This window comes from Miniopterus schreibersii, assembly GCF_964146895.1.
Source record: "Miniopterus schreibersii genome assembly, chromosome: 4".
NCBI classification, from domain to species: Eukaryota; Metazoa; Chordata; class Mammalia; order Chiroptera; family Miniopteridae; genus Miniopterus; species Miniopterus schreibersii.
Window position 1 is genome coordinate 77,966,363 of NC_138105.1, and position 20,840 is coordinate 77,987,202.

The window sequence follows — 20,840 nt, forward strand, 5'->3', positions numbered from 1 at the left end:
AACTCACCCCTGGGAGTTCATTAGTCTCCCTCCTTCTTGGGGGACCCTTAATTCCAAGTTTGTGTTTGTAGCAGTGTGAGGCTACTGAGGACTCTGCTCAGCTTCTTAACCTCTCAGCTGGAACCTAAGAATTGCTAAATGCCTGAAAGGAAGTGTTGGGGGGGAATGTGAAGCTCACCTCTGCGTACATCCTTCCTTTTTGAAATCTTGGACATTCCTGTCCTTATTGCCTTAGCTATTCTAAATGCCTTCTAATAGATGGTATATACATACGTTTTTCCCCTCTAGCTCCTTAAAACATCACTAGTGCAGGACTGCTCTGAGATAAGCTAGTCCACCATTGCTGGAGGTATTCCACTGTTGATACCCGAAATATCTCCCTCTTACCCAACTCTATGTTCCCTTTTACCTTATGCATTGCTCCACTTACTGTTCAGTGTGATTTTCTTCACAATTCTAGTATTTAATCTCACGTCCCAAAACCCTTACACAAAGCCTAGAAAATAAGAACACAAACAATTCTAAATATTTACTGAATAAATTGGCTCATCCTTCTGAACCCTCTTCTCACTCCTTTTACTGAAATACCTAGCGACCTTTATTCACCTGCAAACAAATTTATCTTTCACCTCTTCAATAAATATCAATCATCATGTTTGCCATTTGTATAAATTATATCTGTTTGTAGATTTATCTCAGTCTCTTCAACATCTATACCATTTATCGTATGTGAAATCTCACTCTCCATGCATGACCTTGTTACCTTGCACCCATTTCAAGGGTATTTCTTGGAAGTTATTGTAATTTTTGTCCATGTTGCTGTTTGATTTTCATTTCTAGTTAGATAATAAATATCTGCCATGAATCATGAAATATACTTTATTAGGAAACATTCCAGAATGTTAAGTTGCAAGTTTTATGGGAATAGAATTCTCTGTGGTCAGGATGTTGGCCATGATTTCTTAGTTTCATGATCATAAATTAAGTCATATGTTTATTCAGCCCTTGGATATTGTACTTATAAGGGTGCACCTATACATCATTCCTCAACCCCTCCAGATGCATCAAGTAAATAATCTTCTCACTGTTATTTTCACAGTTTTTATTTATACACTGATATTCAACTGTCTAATAAACAGCATCAGTATTCCAGGAAGAAAGTGTAGTTGGCAAATGCTTTTCAAGTACAAATGCTTGATGAACATTTTAGAACATATATTATCTTCAAGGTACTGTGCTCCTGAAGGGTAAACCAGGAGCTATATCTCCTGCCTTTAAGAGTTATAACTAAAGTGCACCTCTTATCAACTGACCAAGTTGGAAGGTGTCATATAGTTGCTCAAGCTGTACCTTAGAATTGATTCCAGGTTTCTCTCTCTCCCTCAGTTGTCATGCAATCATTAGCAAGTCAAACAATTTCGTGAGCTAAATGTTTCTCAGATGTGTGCCCCCTTCTTTAAGGCCTTTAGCATTTTCCTCTCCATCACTTGGCTCCTGTATATCTCACAAGCTTTATGTCAGATACCTACTACTTTTTATGTTATATTCAAGTTATGTAAGATACACTGCAGTTCTTCAAACATACCCAGGGCTTTGCTCATAGAGTTTTCTCTCTCTTGTTTCTTTTCCAGCTAATATTGCCTGACTCTTTCTACTTACCAAATGTTATGCTTCTAAAATCTACCTGAATACAATGTACAAGTATCAATCATAATGTTTGCCATTTGTATAAACTAAATCTGTTTGTAGATTTATCTCCATTACTGTACTTTATTGCAGGAACATCTCAATGGTAAGGATAGTATAAGGGTCATCTTGGCATGCTTAGAAATGATATTAATTTAATATAAACCACTATTAATTTAACATTAACTCAAATTTAAAATGATCTCAATAAATATTTAACTTATACTGCAATACTGGTTGTATATTTAATAAGCAAAATTAATATCCATTTAATAGACTAAAAATAGAATTTCTGAGAGCAGCAGCAATAGTTGTCCAAGATAGTAAAATAGCTCCCAAATCCTGAGAGACATTAGTTGTAACCCTAAAACTGTATTCCCAACTAAACTACCATTAAAGAATAGGGTGAGGTAATTATACTCTCTGAAAAATTTTTTTTAAAAGCACAGAAGTCTTACTCCAACAGAACTTTAATAAATGATTTATCAAAGAATTTGTTTCACAAAGAAAAAAATTATAAAAGGACTGATATTAAAAGGACCTGTGAACAAAGAAGGTGGTATGCATGAGAGTAATTTCAAATAAGCCATATGCATAAAACACAAAAATAATGATCATGACTAACTTGTGGGTGAAAATCATGGTAGAACTAAAATACTTGACAACAATACGTAAGGTGGCAAGAGGTAGGATGCTGATAAGTTAAACCATTTCAGGGTCTTGTATTATTTGATGGTAGAGTTGTTCATCAAGATCACATTTTGTTAAAATTTAATGGTAACTACCATAGAATATATGTAGAATGTTGATCTTCTGGATCAGCAAAAGTAATATAAAATAATAGTGAAAACTTAACTGACTCAAAAGAAACATATAGACATAGAGGTAACTGTAAAACTTGCAATCAGATGCTAGCCAACTTCCAACTGTATCAGTAAAAATAGGCTCAGCAGTTAAAGATAGATTTTTAGACTGGGAAAACTCTATAAATGGAAATGTAATTTGGTGCTAATTCTCGAAGTACTGGGTTAATGTACACCAAGAACCTCAAACTGATTTACCTTTTTAAGCTAAATAATACTGCCCTAGCCGGTTTGGCTCAGTGGTTAGAGCTTTGGCCTGGGGACTGAAGGGTCTTGGGTTCAATTCTGGTCAAGGGCACATATCTCAGTTGTAGACTCGATCCCCGACACCGGTTGCAGTGCATGTGGGAGGCAACCGATCGATGTGTCTCTCTCACACCAATGTTTCTCTCTCTCTCTCTCCCCCTTCTACTCTCTCTGAAAAGCAATGGAAAAAATATATTCAAGTGAGGATTAAAAAATAAACTAAATGATACTATTTCTAGTAACTTATCCAAAAGAAATAATCAGAATGTAATCAAAGAAATATACACATACAAAGACATACATAACATACACACACAAGGCAATTTTCTAGTCATTAAAATAACATCTTAATATCCAACATCATGTCATAATGCTATGCAAAAAAATACAAGTTCTCAAAACTCTTTATACAATAAGCACTAAAGTCTAAAAATTTTAATTTAATTGTATGTTTTTCCTTTTATTACTGCATAGAAAAGAGATGTCAATAAATTATCAAAATGTTAACAGAAGTCATTTCTTGTTGTTGGGCCATTGGGTGATCAACTTTTTCCCCTCAGTATACTCTTTTGATATTTATGACCATAGAAAATGTTTTTAAATCAGAAAAATATTGTTATTTTCCTGCAGTAGAACTCATGCTGCACTTCAAACATACTTCATATGCAGTATAATATGTTTGAGGTTAACACTGTCAAGAGAATTACATGTGCACATATCTTTGCAGTTTTATGTGCATATGTGCATGCATGTGTATGTCTTACCTTGGGTGAAATTTTTTTAATCCTCCCTTGAGGATATGTTTTTATTGATTTTTAGAGAGAGGGAAAGGGAAAAAGAGGGAGCGAAACATTGATTGGTTGTCTCCTACATGAGCCCCGATGGCATATCAAACCGGAAACCCAGGTGTGTCCTGGGCTGGAATCGAACCCTCAATTTTTGGGTGCCACCCAGCCATGGCACCTTTCATGAATTTTATAAGAAGTTTGAGGTAAGTATTGTTATCATCGTCCCATTTTCACAGAAAAGAAGACTGAGGGGCAGAGAGATTACAATATGCTAGCTTGTTAAGACTTTGCCTGGTGCTTGTTTTATCGATTTTGTGTTTTCTGTACCAGTTTCTCAAAATACGTAGAGACTACTGATATATTTTCTAAATTTCTAACCCTACACTTTCTGTAGAGTTACTGAGGAGCAAGGGTGATGGGTCAGTTTGATGAGTATACAAATATGTACGTGGACATCAGCGTCTCAGTTGGTACTTTTCCACAGTTACAGGAGCACTAGGACCAGCAGCTGTCGGGAAGTGATTCTTAACAGGCTGTAACCACAGACATAAACACATCTCATCAATGAAGAACATTCTCATGACCTCGACACTGCAATTTCTCTGCAAACCTCAACACTATTAGGAAACATATCCCACTCTTACAAATAAAGTTTGAGATTTATATTATTTTTCAATTTGTAATAAGTAGGAGAAGATAAATAGCTGGGGAGACCACATCTTCATGCTGTGTGGGACTTCTCAGCTACCTGCAGTTGCCAACATGTCTTTGGTCCTGCTTTCTGTCCTCTGGCTCATTGTACAAACTGAAGGTAAGCCCTAATATATTGACATTTTATACAAAAGTCAATTTATTTAATGCATTTTTTTAAATACCCTTAAGAAAATGACATGCTCAGATGACGCAAATGTCACTACTGTTTGTATTTTGGTATACTTACTCAATTTACGTAAATTGTGTTCATTGTCACGGTGTTGTGATTGGCATAATAATTTAATCAGGATGTCTCTAAACTTTTCTAGTTCAATAATCCTACAAGTTCTATATTTTGTTTTCTAAAACACACAGCCCCAAATTACAGCAGAGAATTAACTTCCAGACCAAAATTCTAGAATTTTCTAACTATCTTCAATGTTATCTTGAATAACAATATTTCTACTACATAAAAAGACAATCATTTATCTAAAGACACAATTTATCCAAATGCTGCATTAGGGTAGATGACAAGGAAAGCTCTTAAGTAAAATTAGAATTGCATTATTAGGCAAAACTAAAAATTAATTGACCAGTTGACCAATTAGTACTAGAGTTGGGACTACATATTACTTAAATTCACTCTAATTTCAATCTCACAACTCTTTCCACTAATGGGATTAATATTCTCTTTTGATAAGGACTTTTAGTAATATATTTATAAACTTCCTTTTCTTCATATGTAATGAATTATTCTTAGGAGAGCATCACAGCAGAACTTTGGGGTTTGACTAGAAGAGACTTTATGATTTACTCCTTCCCTTCAGGTTGTCCACATTAGCCAGGTATAGAATTGCTTGGTGTCTCTAAGTTCACACTGAATGTCACACTGAGTGAGAAGCTGTCTCTAAGCATAGACACTTGTCTGTGAAAATGGGGACATTTAAAACTAAAAGAGACCTTATATTGATGATTGAACAAGTAAAGAAAAAAATGGATAAAGGTGTGCCTGCCAACTTCCTAGACTGGCATTAAATAATTTTATATACTTTATGCTATTTAATTCTTATACCAACCTCTACTTTAGGTAAGTAAACTGATAGAAATTGAAGTGACTTTCACAGGGGTCACTTGCAATGTCATTTAGCTAGGACTGAAGACCACATATTTAGCTCCAATATCAGTTATTTTCCTACTATAGGCAAGCAAAACAAGAAATAGTCTATATAATGTAATTCCAGGTGAACCTGGAACATTTTTAGGCTATGTAATATTTTTCTTCTGGCTCTCTGATCCTTTAAAATTGTTCCAGTAGAGAGTAACAAAAACATTATTTCCTGTGAAATCTAAAGTCCTGAAAGTAATCATAGTTTATTGTTGCACTGAGAAGTAAAATAACTGTTAGTAGAACCTTTCCTAAAAATGAAGATTTGTCTGTCTATGAAATACTTGATTTTTTTAGGGGAGGTTAGTCAGGGGTTGCACCATAGAGAGCAAAGTACATAGAAAGGAATACAGTGATCTCTGAGAACATTAAAAGAAAAATTCACAATTTTATAGAGGACAATAGAGGAAGAAGAAACTGGACTACCACAGGCAGAATTTCTGGCTCCCCTAAGCTGTGTTCTAATCCAAAACCTGCCCTTTCTGGGCTTGGTGGCCTAGAGTTTACCTATATTGAGAGATATCCAAAGCATTGTTCCATCCTCATTATGTTTTTCCAGAATCAAGGGTCAGGGGAGTGGAGAGCAAAAAGAAAAACCCTTGTTATCAAAGTTCATAGAAGGAGGAACTTGTTTTTCATGTTTATTTTCTCAATAAGAATCCAGTCTTCCAGGCCATTTTAACAAACCAATCAAAACTAAATGCTTTCAATATTTTGTATCACTATCATCTCTCTTTCTCTAGCAATAGCCATAAGACAAACACCTGAATTAGAACTCTACAAAGTAGTTCGTCCTAAAAAACTACAGATCAACCAGACAGAGACGCTTGGTAAAGAGGTAAGTAATGCAAGTGACTGTGGGATTTTACAATCAGCTGAAGAGACAATAAAGAGCCTTTTTACTAATAGAAGTGATGTCACAGTCAACATCTAATGGTTTAATCTTTATCCAGCAAAGAACATAGGATTTCTCAGAATGCTTTTACAATTAAGCAGCAGAAAGGGAGTTAACTGCTTTACTTGATTAGAAAGAATAAAGCTGCTTAGGCATTTCTCCAAGGTTCTGGGGGGAGAAAAGAAAGGAGCTCCGAAAAGCAGGCATCATTTAAGATTCTTCTTGCCAAGCTCCCCAAACCCTTTTTCCTACCCCCATCCCCTTCCCCAACTGAATTGCATTTTCCTTGACTATTTTGTCTATAACAGAGAAGTCAACATTACCTCATTAATTAACAAGATTTTTAAAATTTATTAAGGACATTAACTTTTTGACTATTACATTATTGCAAATATTTCCCTCATTTTATAGTTTTTACTTAATTTAATTATTCATAGATTTGGGGTTGATTTTCTTTAGTGTATTTGGTTTAGTTTTATCATAATATATGCCTTATTATTAACTCATTAGTGATCCGTTAGGATATAGAGGGCTGTATACTGTGCCCAGGGCCAATGATTAGCTCCTATCTCACATATTAGAGTTAGTTTAATCTGTAAGTATTATTACCGTGTTATTGTACTTTATGGAAATCCATCTGAATACACAAGTTATGTTTAATTTTACACATTATGAAGACATAGGAGAGCTGCTTTTGTCTCACATGGACTTGCAATTACCCTTCTACGTAATATATGCCATTATATTATGATTATTTTAGCTGGACTCAGAAATATAAATTGATATCCTTATATCATTACATTTTTAAGGAAAGATATGAACCTGAACTTCAGTATCAGATTATATTAAATGGAGAAGTCATTCTCTACCTACAAAAACGCAAGTAAGTTGTATTTTCTGAAAGTTTAATCACTGGATTGTATTAAGAGAATGTGGAAAAATAAGTCTCGAGACTTTATTTAGTGTGATTTGAGATAAAGGTCAAGTATATTGGGTTTTAGGTGTTTGAGATACATTCATGCTAATGATATCTCAGAAATATTGAGGCTTTTCTAGGAAGTAACATGCAAAGTGTAAAACGAAGAGAGCTGCTCCTACAAGTGTCTCTCTTCCTTGATGCTTCTTGGAATTTACTGAAATTCTTTTCTACCCAGATAAACTTAAACCTTTGACGTGACTTTCCATTACTTTTATAAGAATGTATGTCCAAGGTTCATTCAGGGCACACAGCCTTGAGATAGATCCCAGGAATGGGGCTCCACCGAGTTCTAAAAACTCAGTAAAATTCTCTCGGAATGCAATGGTCCTTTATGCATATTTGTGACCCTGCATCCTTCAGAAACCCTGTGAAGGATGTGTCCCTTGTGCAAAGAATCCCCAAATAACCCATTCTGAAGGTAAAAAATCTTCAGTTAAAAGGCAGCTGAGGGCATGCCTTCCCTCGGATCCAGCAGGACTAGCTAGCTAATGCTTTGATTTGCATCAGCAGCAGAGTTCCAATGTTGGGAAAAGATCAGTGAGTGAGAATGCCGGCTCCTGCTCAGTGTAGACATTATTACTCCTTTAGTCCTGGAGATCATTACAGGAATTTTAGCCTCGATTACCACGGCGAGTGTATTATGCAGCTCTCTGCTCTCTGCAGGCATCTCCTGGGGCCAGACTACACTGAAACTTACTACTCACCCGGAGGAAAGGAAATCACCACACGCCCTCAGAACGTGGTAGGTTCTGGATGCTTTCTAGGACTCTTTCTGGATCTGCCACTTATAAGATTCATAAATCCAAGAACAACTTTAAAATTTTGAAGAACTTGAAAGCAAGGTGCTTACCTATCCAACGAGATGACAGATTTAAAAAATCATAGTCAGCATTTTTAAAAGGCAGGAGTCCTAGGAGGCATCGCAGTGTTGCATTTTTTGAAGCAATCTTAAGTCTGCTTTACTCCTAGGCCACCTTATCGATAGGTGAGACATATTCTCGCCTGTAGGTCTTGAAATGTCCTGACACTATTTAGTATTTTCTGATGATACATGCACTTCTCCTGAGGTCAGCAATGGAATACCAATTATTATTGAATTAATATAATTTTCTATCTGGTTAAGCCACCACCCTACAAATAGTGCCAAGGCCTAGATGTCAGTCATAGACAATCAAGGTCAAAGGAGGAACAGGAAAAATTACTAAAAGGCTTAATCATGGCGTTCTACCAAGCTAAGCAAGTTTCTCAGAGCCATCCTATAGCACCCCGAGTATGTATACCTCTTAAAAAAACACACAGTTAAGACTTCTGCCACAAAATGGTTCTTTCATTGCTACTCACATGAAAGCTCTCACCTCATGGGTATCTGTCTGGAATTTTGCTAACATGGACCTCCAAAGAAAGTATCAGATAAATTAATTCATGCTCAAGTGCTGTGGCTGATACTTTAATGTGATACCTTTTTTAAGTTAGGATAACAAGGTTTCTTCCAAACGAAAGAAAAACACAGATGGATTGTCAGACCCTGAGACAAGTCAGTGTATTTTTTTTTAATATACCTTTATTGATTTCAGAGAGAGGAAAAGAGAGGGAGAGAGAGAGACAGAAACATCAATGATGAGAGAGTCATTGATCGGCTGCCTCCTGCATGCCCCCGACTGGGGATCGAGCCCACAACCCAGGCATGTGCCCTGACCAGGAATCGAACCCCGATCTCCTGGATCCTAGGTCGACGCTCAACTGTTGAGCCACGCCCGGCTGGGCAAGCCAGTGTATTTTGAACAAGAGATTATTCATCAGCTTTCTTAGATTATGCTACACAAGTGACCCCTATTTTGTTTAGATGGATCACTAACCATGTCTGAATCTTTAGTTTTAGACAAATTCTCAGGGGTTTTGATGACGGTAAAGAAGTTCCACTAACGCACCAATTAATGTAGTAAGTGGGATCAATTACTAAGAGGGCTCAGGAGTGATAGTGTGGCATCTTGAGGACAGAATCTAGAAAAATGTGTACCAGGTTTTATTGACATGGTGCGCACATTGTCAGGGACTCAGCAAAGGGGAGTCAAATTCTCCCAAGCTGTCCCGCACCTTGAGTGTTCTCTGGGAGCACTGTAGATCCCAGGCAAGCTGGCTGCCTCTCAGATGCAGCGTCCGCTTTCACCATGAGCCCACTTAGTTCCACTTCCCTGGGCTTTTCTTTAGTGCCAATTAATACCAGAAAGATAGCTCAGTCATTCAATAGGAGTTTCCCGGGTCGGCAGGGGAGCAGTTCATAAGTCTCTAAGGTTTCTACTGTTTTTGTTTCTGGGAACTGGTCTGGCCACAGTCACTATTCGAAGACCTTTCCTACATATTCAAGATAATAGCTTCCACCAAAATGGTGATACCTTTATTCTTGCAGTTAATTTTTTTCTTTTTTTTCCAACCTTAGGAGCACTGCTACTACAAAGGCTACATCCTGAATGAAAAGAATTCCGTTGCCAGCATTAGTACTTGTAATGGGCTGAGGTGAGAGCTACTCCCTAAAATATTCAACATCAAGCAGCATTTCACTACACAGAATGGGCCTTCCTGGACCTCGTGTCCTTCACCACCTTGGAGAAAGGTTCTCCATCCACAACACGCTGAGCATGTGGTTAAAGTGAAGAATAAAACAACGCCCTTGCAGTCGCTTCGTAACCTGCTGGTCTAGCAAAAGTTAGTCCTGGCAGCAATTCAACAAGGTGTTGTGCGCTGGGCCTTCGTGGCATCTGATCCACTTTGATGTGTACCCATCCCACCGCCTGGAAGCATTCGGTTTGATTCTCTCAAAGGGTCTACCCTGCAATTGTGGTGAAACACTCTTTTTAACAAAGTGTGTGTGTGTGTGTGTGTGTGTTATTTCTCCTTACTCAAAAGGTAATTCTTAGCAGTTATGGACATTTTGGAAAGTAAGAAAAAACAGAGAAGAAAATAACCACCGTGAAATTGTACCTCTGTGCGATCGCTGCTATTAACGTTTCGTCTTGTTTGCAGCCTTTTATGCATATAGACAAATACGCCTTCTATGTGGTTGGAATATGAAATAAAATACACATAATTGTTCTTCCAAAATAGTTCATGCCACATGGTGCCAAGAGGCTTTTCCCTTAGCATAAGATGCCTCCATAGACGGCATTTTGAGTGGTCATGAAAGATGTGTAATGTTCCACCGAATGGATTCAACTTTCTATTTCTGAGTGAATTTCATCACTATAAAGTGGAACGCTTTAACCACTGTTCCTCCGGCTGATCTGTTCATCATTCTTTCTCTTCTCCAGGGCTCCTGGTATCTACATGCTCCTTTACTCCATTCTCCATTATTTTCCTAAGACCTGTCGAGAAATATTTGCTAAATGTATAAATAAACTATGGGCACATTTTCCTGAGCTCGTGATATAAATTCTTCATCTTAGTAATTCTTGTTCACAATTCTCTGGGTAAATAGTACAGGCTCTATTTTAGCATTGACAAATACTGATTATCCCTTAAATTAGCCAAAAGCTGATGAATAAGAACTGTATGTATGAGCTTGGGGTTGAGGGAGAGGTGTTAATCCATTCTGGCCAGGGCATGTGACTCTGTGGCAGAGAGTCCTCAAATATGAGTCTCCGTGTCTCACAGGGGATACTTTACACATCGCGACCAAAGATATATGATAAAGCCTCTGAAAAGCACAGACCAAGAGGAACACGCTGTCCTCACGTATAAGCAGGAGGAGCCAGACTCGGCCAACCACACCTGTGGTGGAAGATCTGTTGGCAGAAAACGCCGCCCCATTCGAACCTCTAGGTCACTCGATGCCCAAGAGGTAAGTGCAGCTTTCCTATGTCATCATTTACTTCAGTTGTCTCAGCAATGACTGGTATAGGGAAAGCCTATAATTTATTTATCTATTCAGCAATTTAATTTCCCTCTGAAGAAAAAATAAACCCCTTTGTAAGCTCTTCAAACTTTCAGGATGAACATACTGATTAACAATGTTCTTTTATTCTTTGTAAAGCAAGAACGCTTTCTTCGGGCGGAGAAATACATTGACCTCTTCCTGGTGCTGGATAATGCCTTTGTGAGTATGAATATGTGCTTCTTGTCAAGTTAAGTCAACTTTTAAGTTTTCTTATCAGCAAACACAGCAATAGACTATTCTGGGTGACGATGCAGAGCTTGTCCTCCTGATTGTCTTATCTGCTCTGCCTGCTGCCAACAACAGTTTTTGCTCCCCCTCCCCCTTTAATACCCATCTGCTGCCAAAACAGTCAGATATTAGAAATATGCTTAATACCAGGTAGCTATGGGAGATCAACCACAATAATGAAAAAGAAAATGAATGGGCTATTAAAACATTTTTAAATGCTTACTATATTATGTAAATATAAAGTAGACACAAAACTACATCTACTTTACAAGTTCTATTTCTATATTTAAAATTACTAGAATCAGTGCTTCTAAAAAATTTGCTTTATAATCAAATTTTTTTTAAAAAATATATCTTTATTGATTTCAGAGAGAGGAGAAGAGAAGGAGAGAGAGAGACAGAAACATCAATGATGAGAGAATCATTGATCAAGCCCTCAACCTGGGCATGTGCCCTGACTGGGAATCGAACCCCGATCGCCTGGATCCTAGGTCGATGCTCAACCGCTGAGCCACGCCCAGCCGGGCTCAAATTTTAATAATATTGAATTGGTTTAAAGCATTTAAATCATTAATTTGATTTATTTAATGTAAAAATGAAAAAACTAAAATTTTATATCAATGCCTAATTTGTATCTTACCAAGGAAATCTTACATTTGAAATACAATTTGTTGAAACTCAGAATCTTATATAAGGTAGACATGGAATAAAGGGACATTTGTTACATTAAAATATGTATTTTTTCTTAAAATGTTAACTGTTATACTCCATTAACTTTTTCACTATAGTTTGAGATTTTAATTATACTTTGCATTTTTTTTATTTTACAGTATAACTCCTCTAAGGGAAATCTAACTTTAATAAGAAGCTTTCTGTTTGATGTGATGAACCTACTCAATGTGGTAAGATATTTGTCCTGTAAACATGTGTGTTTCCACATTGGACCTGGGGCTTCCCTACAGTTTCACCAGATAAGGAGTTGGGAGGGCCACAGTGGTTTAAGTTCAGCAGTTTTGAGAAACTTGGCAGACAAGGAAAACATCAAGGTAAAATCATATATACTGTAGCAAAGGCAACTTCTAGAATTTCTATTTTCAAAATGGGATACATTTATCCATTATTTGTGGTCGGCAAAGGATCTAAAACACTAAAGAAATCTCAAAAATTTTAATGAAGGAAAATGGTCTTCCCACAGATTTATAACACCATAGATGTTCAAGTGGCCTTGGTAGGTATGGAAATCTGGTCTGATGGTGATAAGATAAAGGTGGAACCCAACACAGGCATCACCTTTAACAACTTTCTGAATTGGCATCGTTCTAACCTGGGGAAAATGAAGCCCCATGACCATGCTCAGCTACTCAGGTGAGCGAACACTGGCCAGGGCCAGGCATATGTAGGCAGAGTGGATAATTATCCCAAAGGTCCCTTGGCAGATATTACTGTTCAGTTATATATTCCCAATCACTTATCAGAGAGCTTGGAGTTCTACCCTTAGCAATTCACTTGTGAGATTACTGGAAATTTGTGTCAGATCACTAAAATGGATTCTTGGATGTGGGACAAGCATCTACAGTCATTATAATTCTATGGAATAGCATAAGTTTTTCTGGGGCCTAGTGAATATAAAAAGGGTAGGGCAACAAGGGAAATCTAAAACATAATTGAATGGTTCCAAAGACTCAGATTGTGACAATGTACCTGTATCTTTCACACAGTGGAATTACCTTCAACAGTCACCGTATAGGACTGGCAGCTTTGAATTCCTTGTGTTCCCCAACTTCGGTTGCTGTTATTGAGGTTTGTAAACCTATAGTAAAGCTCCCTGTGGTTTTATATCTTCTGTGAGGACCAGCATAATGCCTTACATAGAATAGAGTTAGTACAATGGGCATTTGCTGAGCCAATAAAGAAAAGTAGAAATAAAACTACTGGTAGACCATTACACTGGAGGTTCCTTGGATTACAGCACAGAATATTTCCTTTCATTGACTCTCCCAGAAGTCTTAACTCTTCAGTTGGTATTGGGGAGTAAAAGCAAGAAGATTGGGAGAGAAAGGAAATTCAGGTGTTCTCTGTGACCTGAGCCAACTTCAAATTAACATCCCCAGGACTGATGGCCAGAGAGGTCAGACAAGGTGCACGTTGGTGTGATGTGGCCAAGCACTACCAACGTCAATAGTCTTCAGAGGCCTTTGAATACATAGTATGGCATTTTTTAATACTTCCTTTGAAGAATGTAGTTACCTTAATATAACTGGTTTGCTAAGAAATTATCATTAGTTTAGCAAATTTTTATTAAGAACTGACTCAATGGTTGATTTACAGGAGCCACTCATTTCAAATGTTTACTCAACTCTTTATAATAACCAATGGCAGGAAAAGGAACCTAATGACTAATTCATTTTTATTTGTCAAACTATCAACTATCGTTTTACTACTGAACATTGGTAACAATTAAGAATAAACTGAATCAAAAATGAAGTAACAGATGTTTTTATTTTTCCCAAGGCTAGGAAAAAGAATAGTGTGGCTCTTGTAGGAATGATGTCACATGAGTTGGGCCATGTCCTTGGTATGCCTGATGTCCCATATAACACCAAGTGTCCCTCTGGGAGTTGTGTGATGAATCAGTATCTGAGGTGAGACCTTGTCACCCTACAGGAACAAATATGTATTTCTTAAATCATAAAGAATTCAGATGTAGTCTCTATAATTGGATGTGCATTTTGTGTGTGTGTGTGTGTATGTGTGTGATGCACAAGTTTTACCAGCTATTAGGCTCATTATTTAAGATTTCCAAAATTATACCAAGATAGAGCCTAAGTATGGTGACCATGTTATTTTAAGTTAAAATAATATTAACTTCAAATAATATATTTTCAAAAATATGCATCTAATGAAGATGATGACAACTATCCTTACCATCAATCAATCAATCCACCCACTTTTCTGTTATTAATTACCTTCTGATGCCAGAGACTTTGCAAGGACTTGGGATAAAATAAATGAATAAAACTAGCTCTTGAAGTGCTCATAGGACCAGAAATACACCCATAGAACCCCTAAGTCTGCAATTACTTCCTTTTACTAAGTTATTGTTATCACTTACTTCTCAACACTTGATGGCTAAATAAGCCAAAGATAACAGCTGAGGGAGCTCCTGCCAATTAGGACAGCACTGAGTCCAGGCTGGAGTTTCAGTTCCTCCAGCCCTACCACTGGGTGGCTAGGAAAACAGTTTTCCAACCAGCAGAGTGTGCACGCTCTGTCGCCTTCCACATATAACACAGTGCAGGCCTAAACAGGCACGAAATTGGGAATTTCCATTGAGCCAGGTAATATTTTTAAACAGGTCAGATTTTCAAGTTAATTTATCACAGTGTATAGTGATATTGCTGATCTTCTTTTCTGGTTACAGTTCAAAATTCCCGAAGGATTTCAGTAAATCCTGCCGCTCACATTTTGAAAGATACATGCTATCTAAAAAACCAAAGTGCCTGCTGCAAGCACCAGATCCCAAAAGTATAATCACAAAGCCAGTGTGTGGGAACCGACTTCTGGAAGTAGGGGAAGAATGCGACTGTGGCCCTCCTGAGGTATGACAATACCCACCGTTTAAAAAACTTATTATTAAATGATTGTGGCATACCTGTGTTCTTCCCTTTTCCTTTTCTAAAAAAAAAAGTTTTTTTGGGGGAAATTTTCTTCTAAAGACAAGCTTGGAATCATAGTGAAAAGAAGACTTGCACTTATGTTCTTAGTGCTGATTTTAGGCATCTTTCGAAAGGCATTTCAAAAGCCAGGATACTACTATGACCTGATTGTATGAAGTTCAATATAAAGAGGTAAGTCATGAACTAGAGTGTGTCACTTAGGAGCTTTCCTAGATACATCAGTGAGCAATCCTATGCCACAGGAAGTCACAGTTGGTCATCTATGGAGCAATCACCATTACAGATCTAGATGGAAGTCCTCTCCATAGAGAGAGCTGTCTTTCCCTCATCCAGCCAATCTGTATACCAGGCAGTAAATAAAACAGAGAAAGCGAAAATAGAATAAGGGCATAAACTTGTAAAAAGTGGGTTATTAGCAGTGAATATCTAAGATAATTACTGTCAGTCTGCTAGTGTCTGAAACCTGACGCCTTCGAGGCATCAGTGCGTTCTACAGACTGTCTCCGATGGAATGTTCCATAGCGATCCTGCACGAAGTTTCTACAAGAGAGCATTCTGCTGTTGTTTGTTTGTTTGTTTTAGCAATCTTTCACTTTTAAGACTAAAAATTGAGTTAATATTTGAAGCAATTTTCTGTGTCAGTCTACAAAATGCTTTTATATATATCATCTCCTTTATGACTCACAACAAACCTATGAAATAGGTTTTGCTATGATCCCAAATTAGAGGAGAAGCAGTGAGGCTCAGAAAAGCTGAGTAACTCCTTTCCAGGATACAAAACTAGTAATTAGTGAGCCCATTGAAGCCCAAGATTTATCCATTACTTTAAGAGGTTCTGTTAAAAAGGGGAAGGCATGAACTATCTCTGTGCTTCACTTTATTTATTCAGAACTTTTAACCTGTTGAATTGTATTAGAAGATTACATGGTGCAACTTAATGATTCATAAAGCATTTTGCCAATGTTTCATTAATGGTAATGAGATATGGAATTTTAAAATGATTTACTATTTTATAAATTAGTTAGACTTGAGTTTCACATTCTTATTTGCTTACACTCCCATACGTTTCTCAGGTGAAAGGCAACTGAAGTTGTTCATGATCCTAGGTACTTCTACTTTCAGCAGGCAAATGGCATACATAGTACATATACTTTATATAGTATTCTTCAGTGACTAATCCAGTTTCCCATGACCTGATGTGCCATTTGGGTGTGTGTGTGTTTTATGTACATATTTAAGTGTTTTCTAGGTCTTAAAACTAATCATTCTATCTGTCTAAATATCATAATACAAGCATCATGTTATTTTAATGATTGTAATATACAATGCATTTTAATATCTTTAATGGTCTCTTCATATCTATCTATCTATCTATCTATCTATCTATCTATCTATCTATCTATCCAGAATTTGCATAGCAATTCTTTAATGTTTATTTTCCCATATAACTCTTGCTTTTTTTTTTGTCAGTTTGTCTACAAATACAATTGAGATTCAGATTGAAATGCATTAAATCCACATTTCACTCTGAAGGCCACTAGCATTTTCACATTGTATTTCTTAAAAGACAATTTGCCTTGAAAGTGCCCCAGAAAAGTTATATATAAAGTTCTTCCTGTAATTCTGGAACATTTTGAATTCTAAAGTATGTTCTTTTTTTTTGTATTAGTATGTGTAATGTTATTTTTATTTTAGGTTCTAATTTATTATCACTTTTTATGTTATTTGATTATCTTAAACAGCTGTCTTAGTGACTTGCCCAATATTTTTAGAGTTGATCCTATGTTTTTTTCTAGGTTGAGAACCTTATCACATACAGATAATGAAAATGTGATTTATACTACCCAATTATTACACTTTCCTATCTTTTTCTCGTCTCATAGCATTTATCAGGCTTCCCATATAAATATAAACTATAAATAATCCTTGTCTTATTCTTTATTTTATTGGATATGTTTTTGTTATTTATCAGACAGATTTTCTTCATCATGGTGATACATAGTTCTGTTCACAGTTTACTTACATATGTCTAAGTAATGCAATAATGGCTACTGAATTTTTACCAACTAATTTTTGGCATCTATCACAATGAAAGTTGTTTTCTTTCTGAGTCTCTTCATGTGATGAATTATGTTACTCTGTTCTGTGCAGTTGAGACACCCTCACGCTTGGTGAGAAAAAAACTGCATAGTTGTAATAGAGAGTTATTATATTAATAAAATGATGCTTTACTAATAGTTTATTCAAGCTTTTGCATTTAAATTCATAAACAAGAAGTGTGTGTGTGTGTGTGTTCATTACCAGTTCTCATTATCAGAATTATGCAACCTTGGTAAAATAAATTGAAGATTTAAAATATTTTTTTCCTCTCTCTTCAGTTTGTATAGTATAGAAATAGTCTCTTGAAGTTTTAAATTACATGATATCCTAAGACAAATTTATTTGGAGTGATTCTTGGATAATTCTGGTTTTTGTCCTTTTAAGAGGTAGTTTTTATTACTCTTAATTTTTTTTATTATTAATATTCCTTGGTCATTTCCACTATAACTTGTGTAGCAGAGTAATTTAGTTTAAAAAGGGAAGGTTTATTGCCTCCTCGCACCAGAATTCTCTGGGGGAAACTGCTGAACCCACTTTCCCGTTGTGTGTGTGCTTTAAAGGACTGTCCCAATCCTTGCTGTGAGGCCACGACCTGCAGGATAAAACCTGGCGCTGGCTGTGGAGAAGAGACTCTGAACCATACGAAGTAAGACCTTTATTTTCTTTCTTTGATCTCAAATATTTTCTCACTTCTATTTCATATTTGAGAAAGATGTGACACTGAGTTCTATAATACATTAAACCACAATTTATTTCACATTTAAAAAGTGACTCAGTTTCAGAAAGGAACAATAAGCCATCATTATGAACATAAATAACATACGAATGAGCAAATGGCTACTTTGTCATCTGTGAGATTAGGACTGTTGAAATATGTGCTAAAAATTGGACACATTTCTGTTAGGTAGTGATGAGTTTAATGACAGCTCAGATAAGAGAAGAAAAGTTCATTTTATTTTATGTTAATTAAATGTATTGGGGTGACATTGGTTAATAAGATCATATAGGTTTCAAGTGTACATGCCTATGATACATGATCTATGTGTTGCATTGTGTGCCCACCACCCAAAGTCAAATCATCTGTCACCATACATTTGGCCCCCTCTACCCTTTACCACCCCTCCACCCCCTTCCCTCTGGCAACCACCAGACTGTTGTTTGTGTCTTTGAGCTTCGGTTTTATATCCCACATGAATGAAATCATATGGTTCTTAGCTTTTTCTGACTGACTTATTTCGCTTAGCATAATATCCTCAAGGTCCACCCATGTTGTCGCAAATGGCAGCATTTCCTCCTTTCTTATGGCTGAGTAATATTCGGTAGTATATATGCATCACATCTTCTCTATCGCGTCCTCAATCACAGGACACTTCGGTTATCTCCATGTCTTGGCCACCGTGAATGGTGTTGCAATGAACACAGGGGTGCAGATATCTTTGCGAATAAATGTTTTTGAGTTTTTTGGGTAGATACCCAGGAGAGGGATAGCTGGCTCATGTTGTAACTCTATTGATAAGTTCATTTCAAAAAAGCCCTGATTGATGAACAAATTTTACTCTTGGTTAAGAGCTGGTAGTTGTAATTCATGAGGTAGTCAGGAAATCAGTAAGATTTGATGATTTTCTTTCTTAAAAATGTATTTTACTTTTTTATTTTTTATTAAAGTATAGTTGACCTACATATTTTATGAGTTTCAGGTGCATAACTTAGTGATTCAGCATATATATCTCACAGTGTGATCACCACGATAAGTCGTGTGCTGTCCTGCAAAGTTATTATGATATTATTGACTCTAGTCCCTGTACTGTACATTACATCCTGTGGCTTATTTATTTTATAACTGGAAGTTTGTACCTTTTATTCTCCTTCCACCAAACAAAACAAAACAGAAACAGACTCATAGATACAGATACACACTGGTGGTTGCCAGAGAGGTGGGCAAATGGGTGGAAAAGACTATTCCTTTTAAAGTGTCTCATGAAAGGACAATCCACATAGTATTTTTGTGTTTTATATAATCTCATATGAGCTAGACGAGGGAATCCAAGTGCTCTGAATATGGTACTTTTTTCAGTGAAAAAATAGTCTCTGAATCTAAAAATAATAACAAAAAATCATACCTAGGGGAAAGACTTGGGAAAAATCGTGGGGGGAGACGTCATTCCTTCCCCTCTCTCATGAATCTCTTCTGGACTGAAATGGGAGAGAGATTATGCAAATAATCAACTCAGTCGCTGCAGGCTGTGGCTTCCTCAGGAAAGGACCGGCAAGGTCAAGGACAAGGAGCTCCACTCCCTTATTTACAAGGTGCCCGTTGCTCGCTGGAACTCTTTTGTGGGCCACTCTGCAGGGAATTCTGGAAACTGTGCCTGTCTTCAAATTCTGTCACAGAGGCTGGAGGGTAGCATTTCAAAAAATATCCATCCAATGCTTTCAGGGCTTGGAATGATAGGTGGGCATGTCCCACGGCTGGGCCAGATCGACAATTTAGTAACAGGCGAAGAGAACTGAACTTGGACTCAGGAGAAAACTTCAGTTCTTTTCTTAGTTCCACCCAAAATGAGCTGTGGCACTTTAAGCCAAGTCTTGTAATTAATTTTCTCAACTATAAAATGGATCGAATGATATTGTCTCTCAGTAGGGTTGCTAGTATTATTTAAATTCTATAAATGTTCATTATCATGATTACATAATATTTTATAATTTATGCTAACCATGGCTTCCAAACTTTTTCTCTTTTAATCAGTGATTGAATCAAAAAATCTCCTTCATTGAGATGCTTCTTGCCAGGACAAGCATCAAGATTTCAGAACATACCAGGATTCTTGTGCATGTTCACCTTCGCACTTAGATATATTTTGCTTTTTATTTGTCATTACCCTTCCTATAGTTTCACCAATCCAGGTCACAGGTAAATAGATGTACTTAAAGAAGTTGCCTGTTTTCTAAGACCTGATCTTGAACACATTTTTAAGGATCATGAGGCTGTTGTTTGGCTCTGCTCTTTGGAAAAACCAAAGAAATTAGCTCTTGACCAAAACACCTTAAAATGCACTGTGGGATTATTCAGAGTGAGTCCAGAATTGTAAAAGTACAGGGGACTTGTATTTCAACTCCACTTTCATTTGATTAGTTATAATCCATGAAAAACAAACAAAAAACAAACACTGTGATTTGATGAGTGAAGCCTGTGATTCATGGGGCATTTACAACTCCTCTGTCTTCCACTTGCCTTGCTCTTAGAACTGTGGTATTTTTCTATATCATGTCAAGATTAATTAAATATAAACATTTTTAATTGTATCATGCATAATCTTTTCACTATCACTGACAAAGTTAATTTTGAGAGGTCTGCATTACTTACATTTTAATTCAGCCATCAAGGAATACTTTATTCATCTATGGATTTAATGAACCACAATGCCAATGAATAAAACCACCTTTTGAAGCTTTCTCTGTGGTCATTTTCTAAAATGAATATTTCCAAGCTTTGTTGTAGGTTTGTGTTAGGTGTTAAAGCCTACATAATTAGACAGTGTTCCCTCTGGGCATTCTCTCTGTGTCCCATTGTCTTTTTTTTTTTTTTACT

At 36.7% G+C, this 20,840-nt stretch overlaps 1 protein-coding gene across 1 annotated transcript; it reads left to right on the top strand.

The window, feature by feature from the left end:
• Positions 1-4,306: 4,306 nt before the first annotated feature.
• On the top strand, positions 4,307-20,037 carry ADAMDEC1 (ADAM like decysin 1; the record flags this gene model as incomplete). Its single annotated transcript, XM_081135230.1, has 14 exons — positions 4,307-4,394; positions 6,185-6,279; positions 7,146-7,219; positions 7,979-8,057; positions 9,753-9,829; positions 10,964-11,150; positions 11,343-11,405; positions 12,305-12,376; positions 12,670-12,839; positions 13,193-13,274; positions 13,986-14,116; positions 14,896-15,073; positions 17,812-17,897; positions 19,998-20,037. The coding sequence occupies 14 exons, from the start codon at positions 4,307-4,309 to the stop codon at positions 20,002-20,004; spliced, it is 1,389 nt and encodes a 462-aa protein (XP_080991356.1). The 3' UTR covers positions 20,005-20,037.
• Between the last annotated feature and the right edge of the window lie 803 nt (positions 20,038-20,840).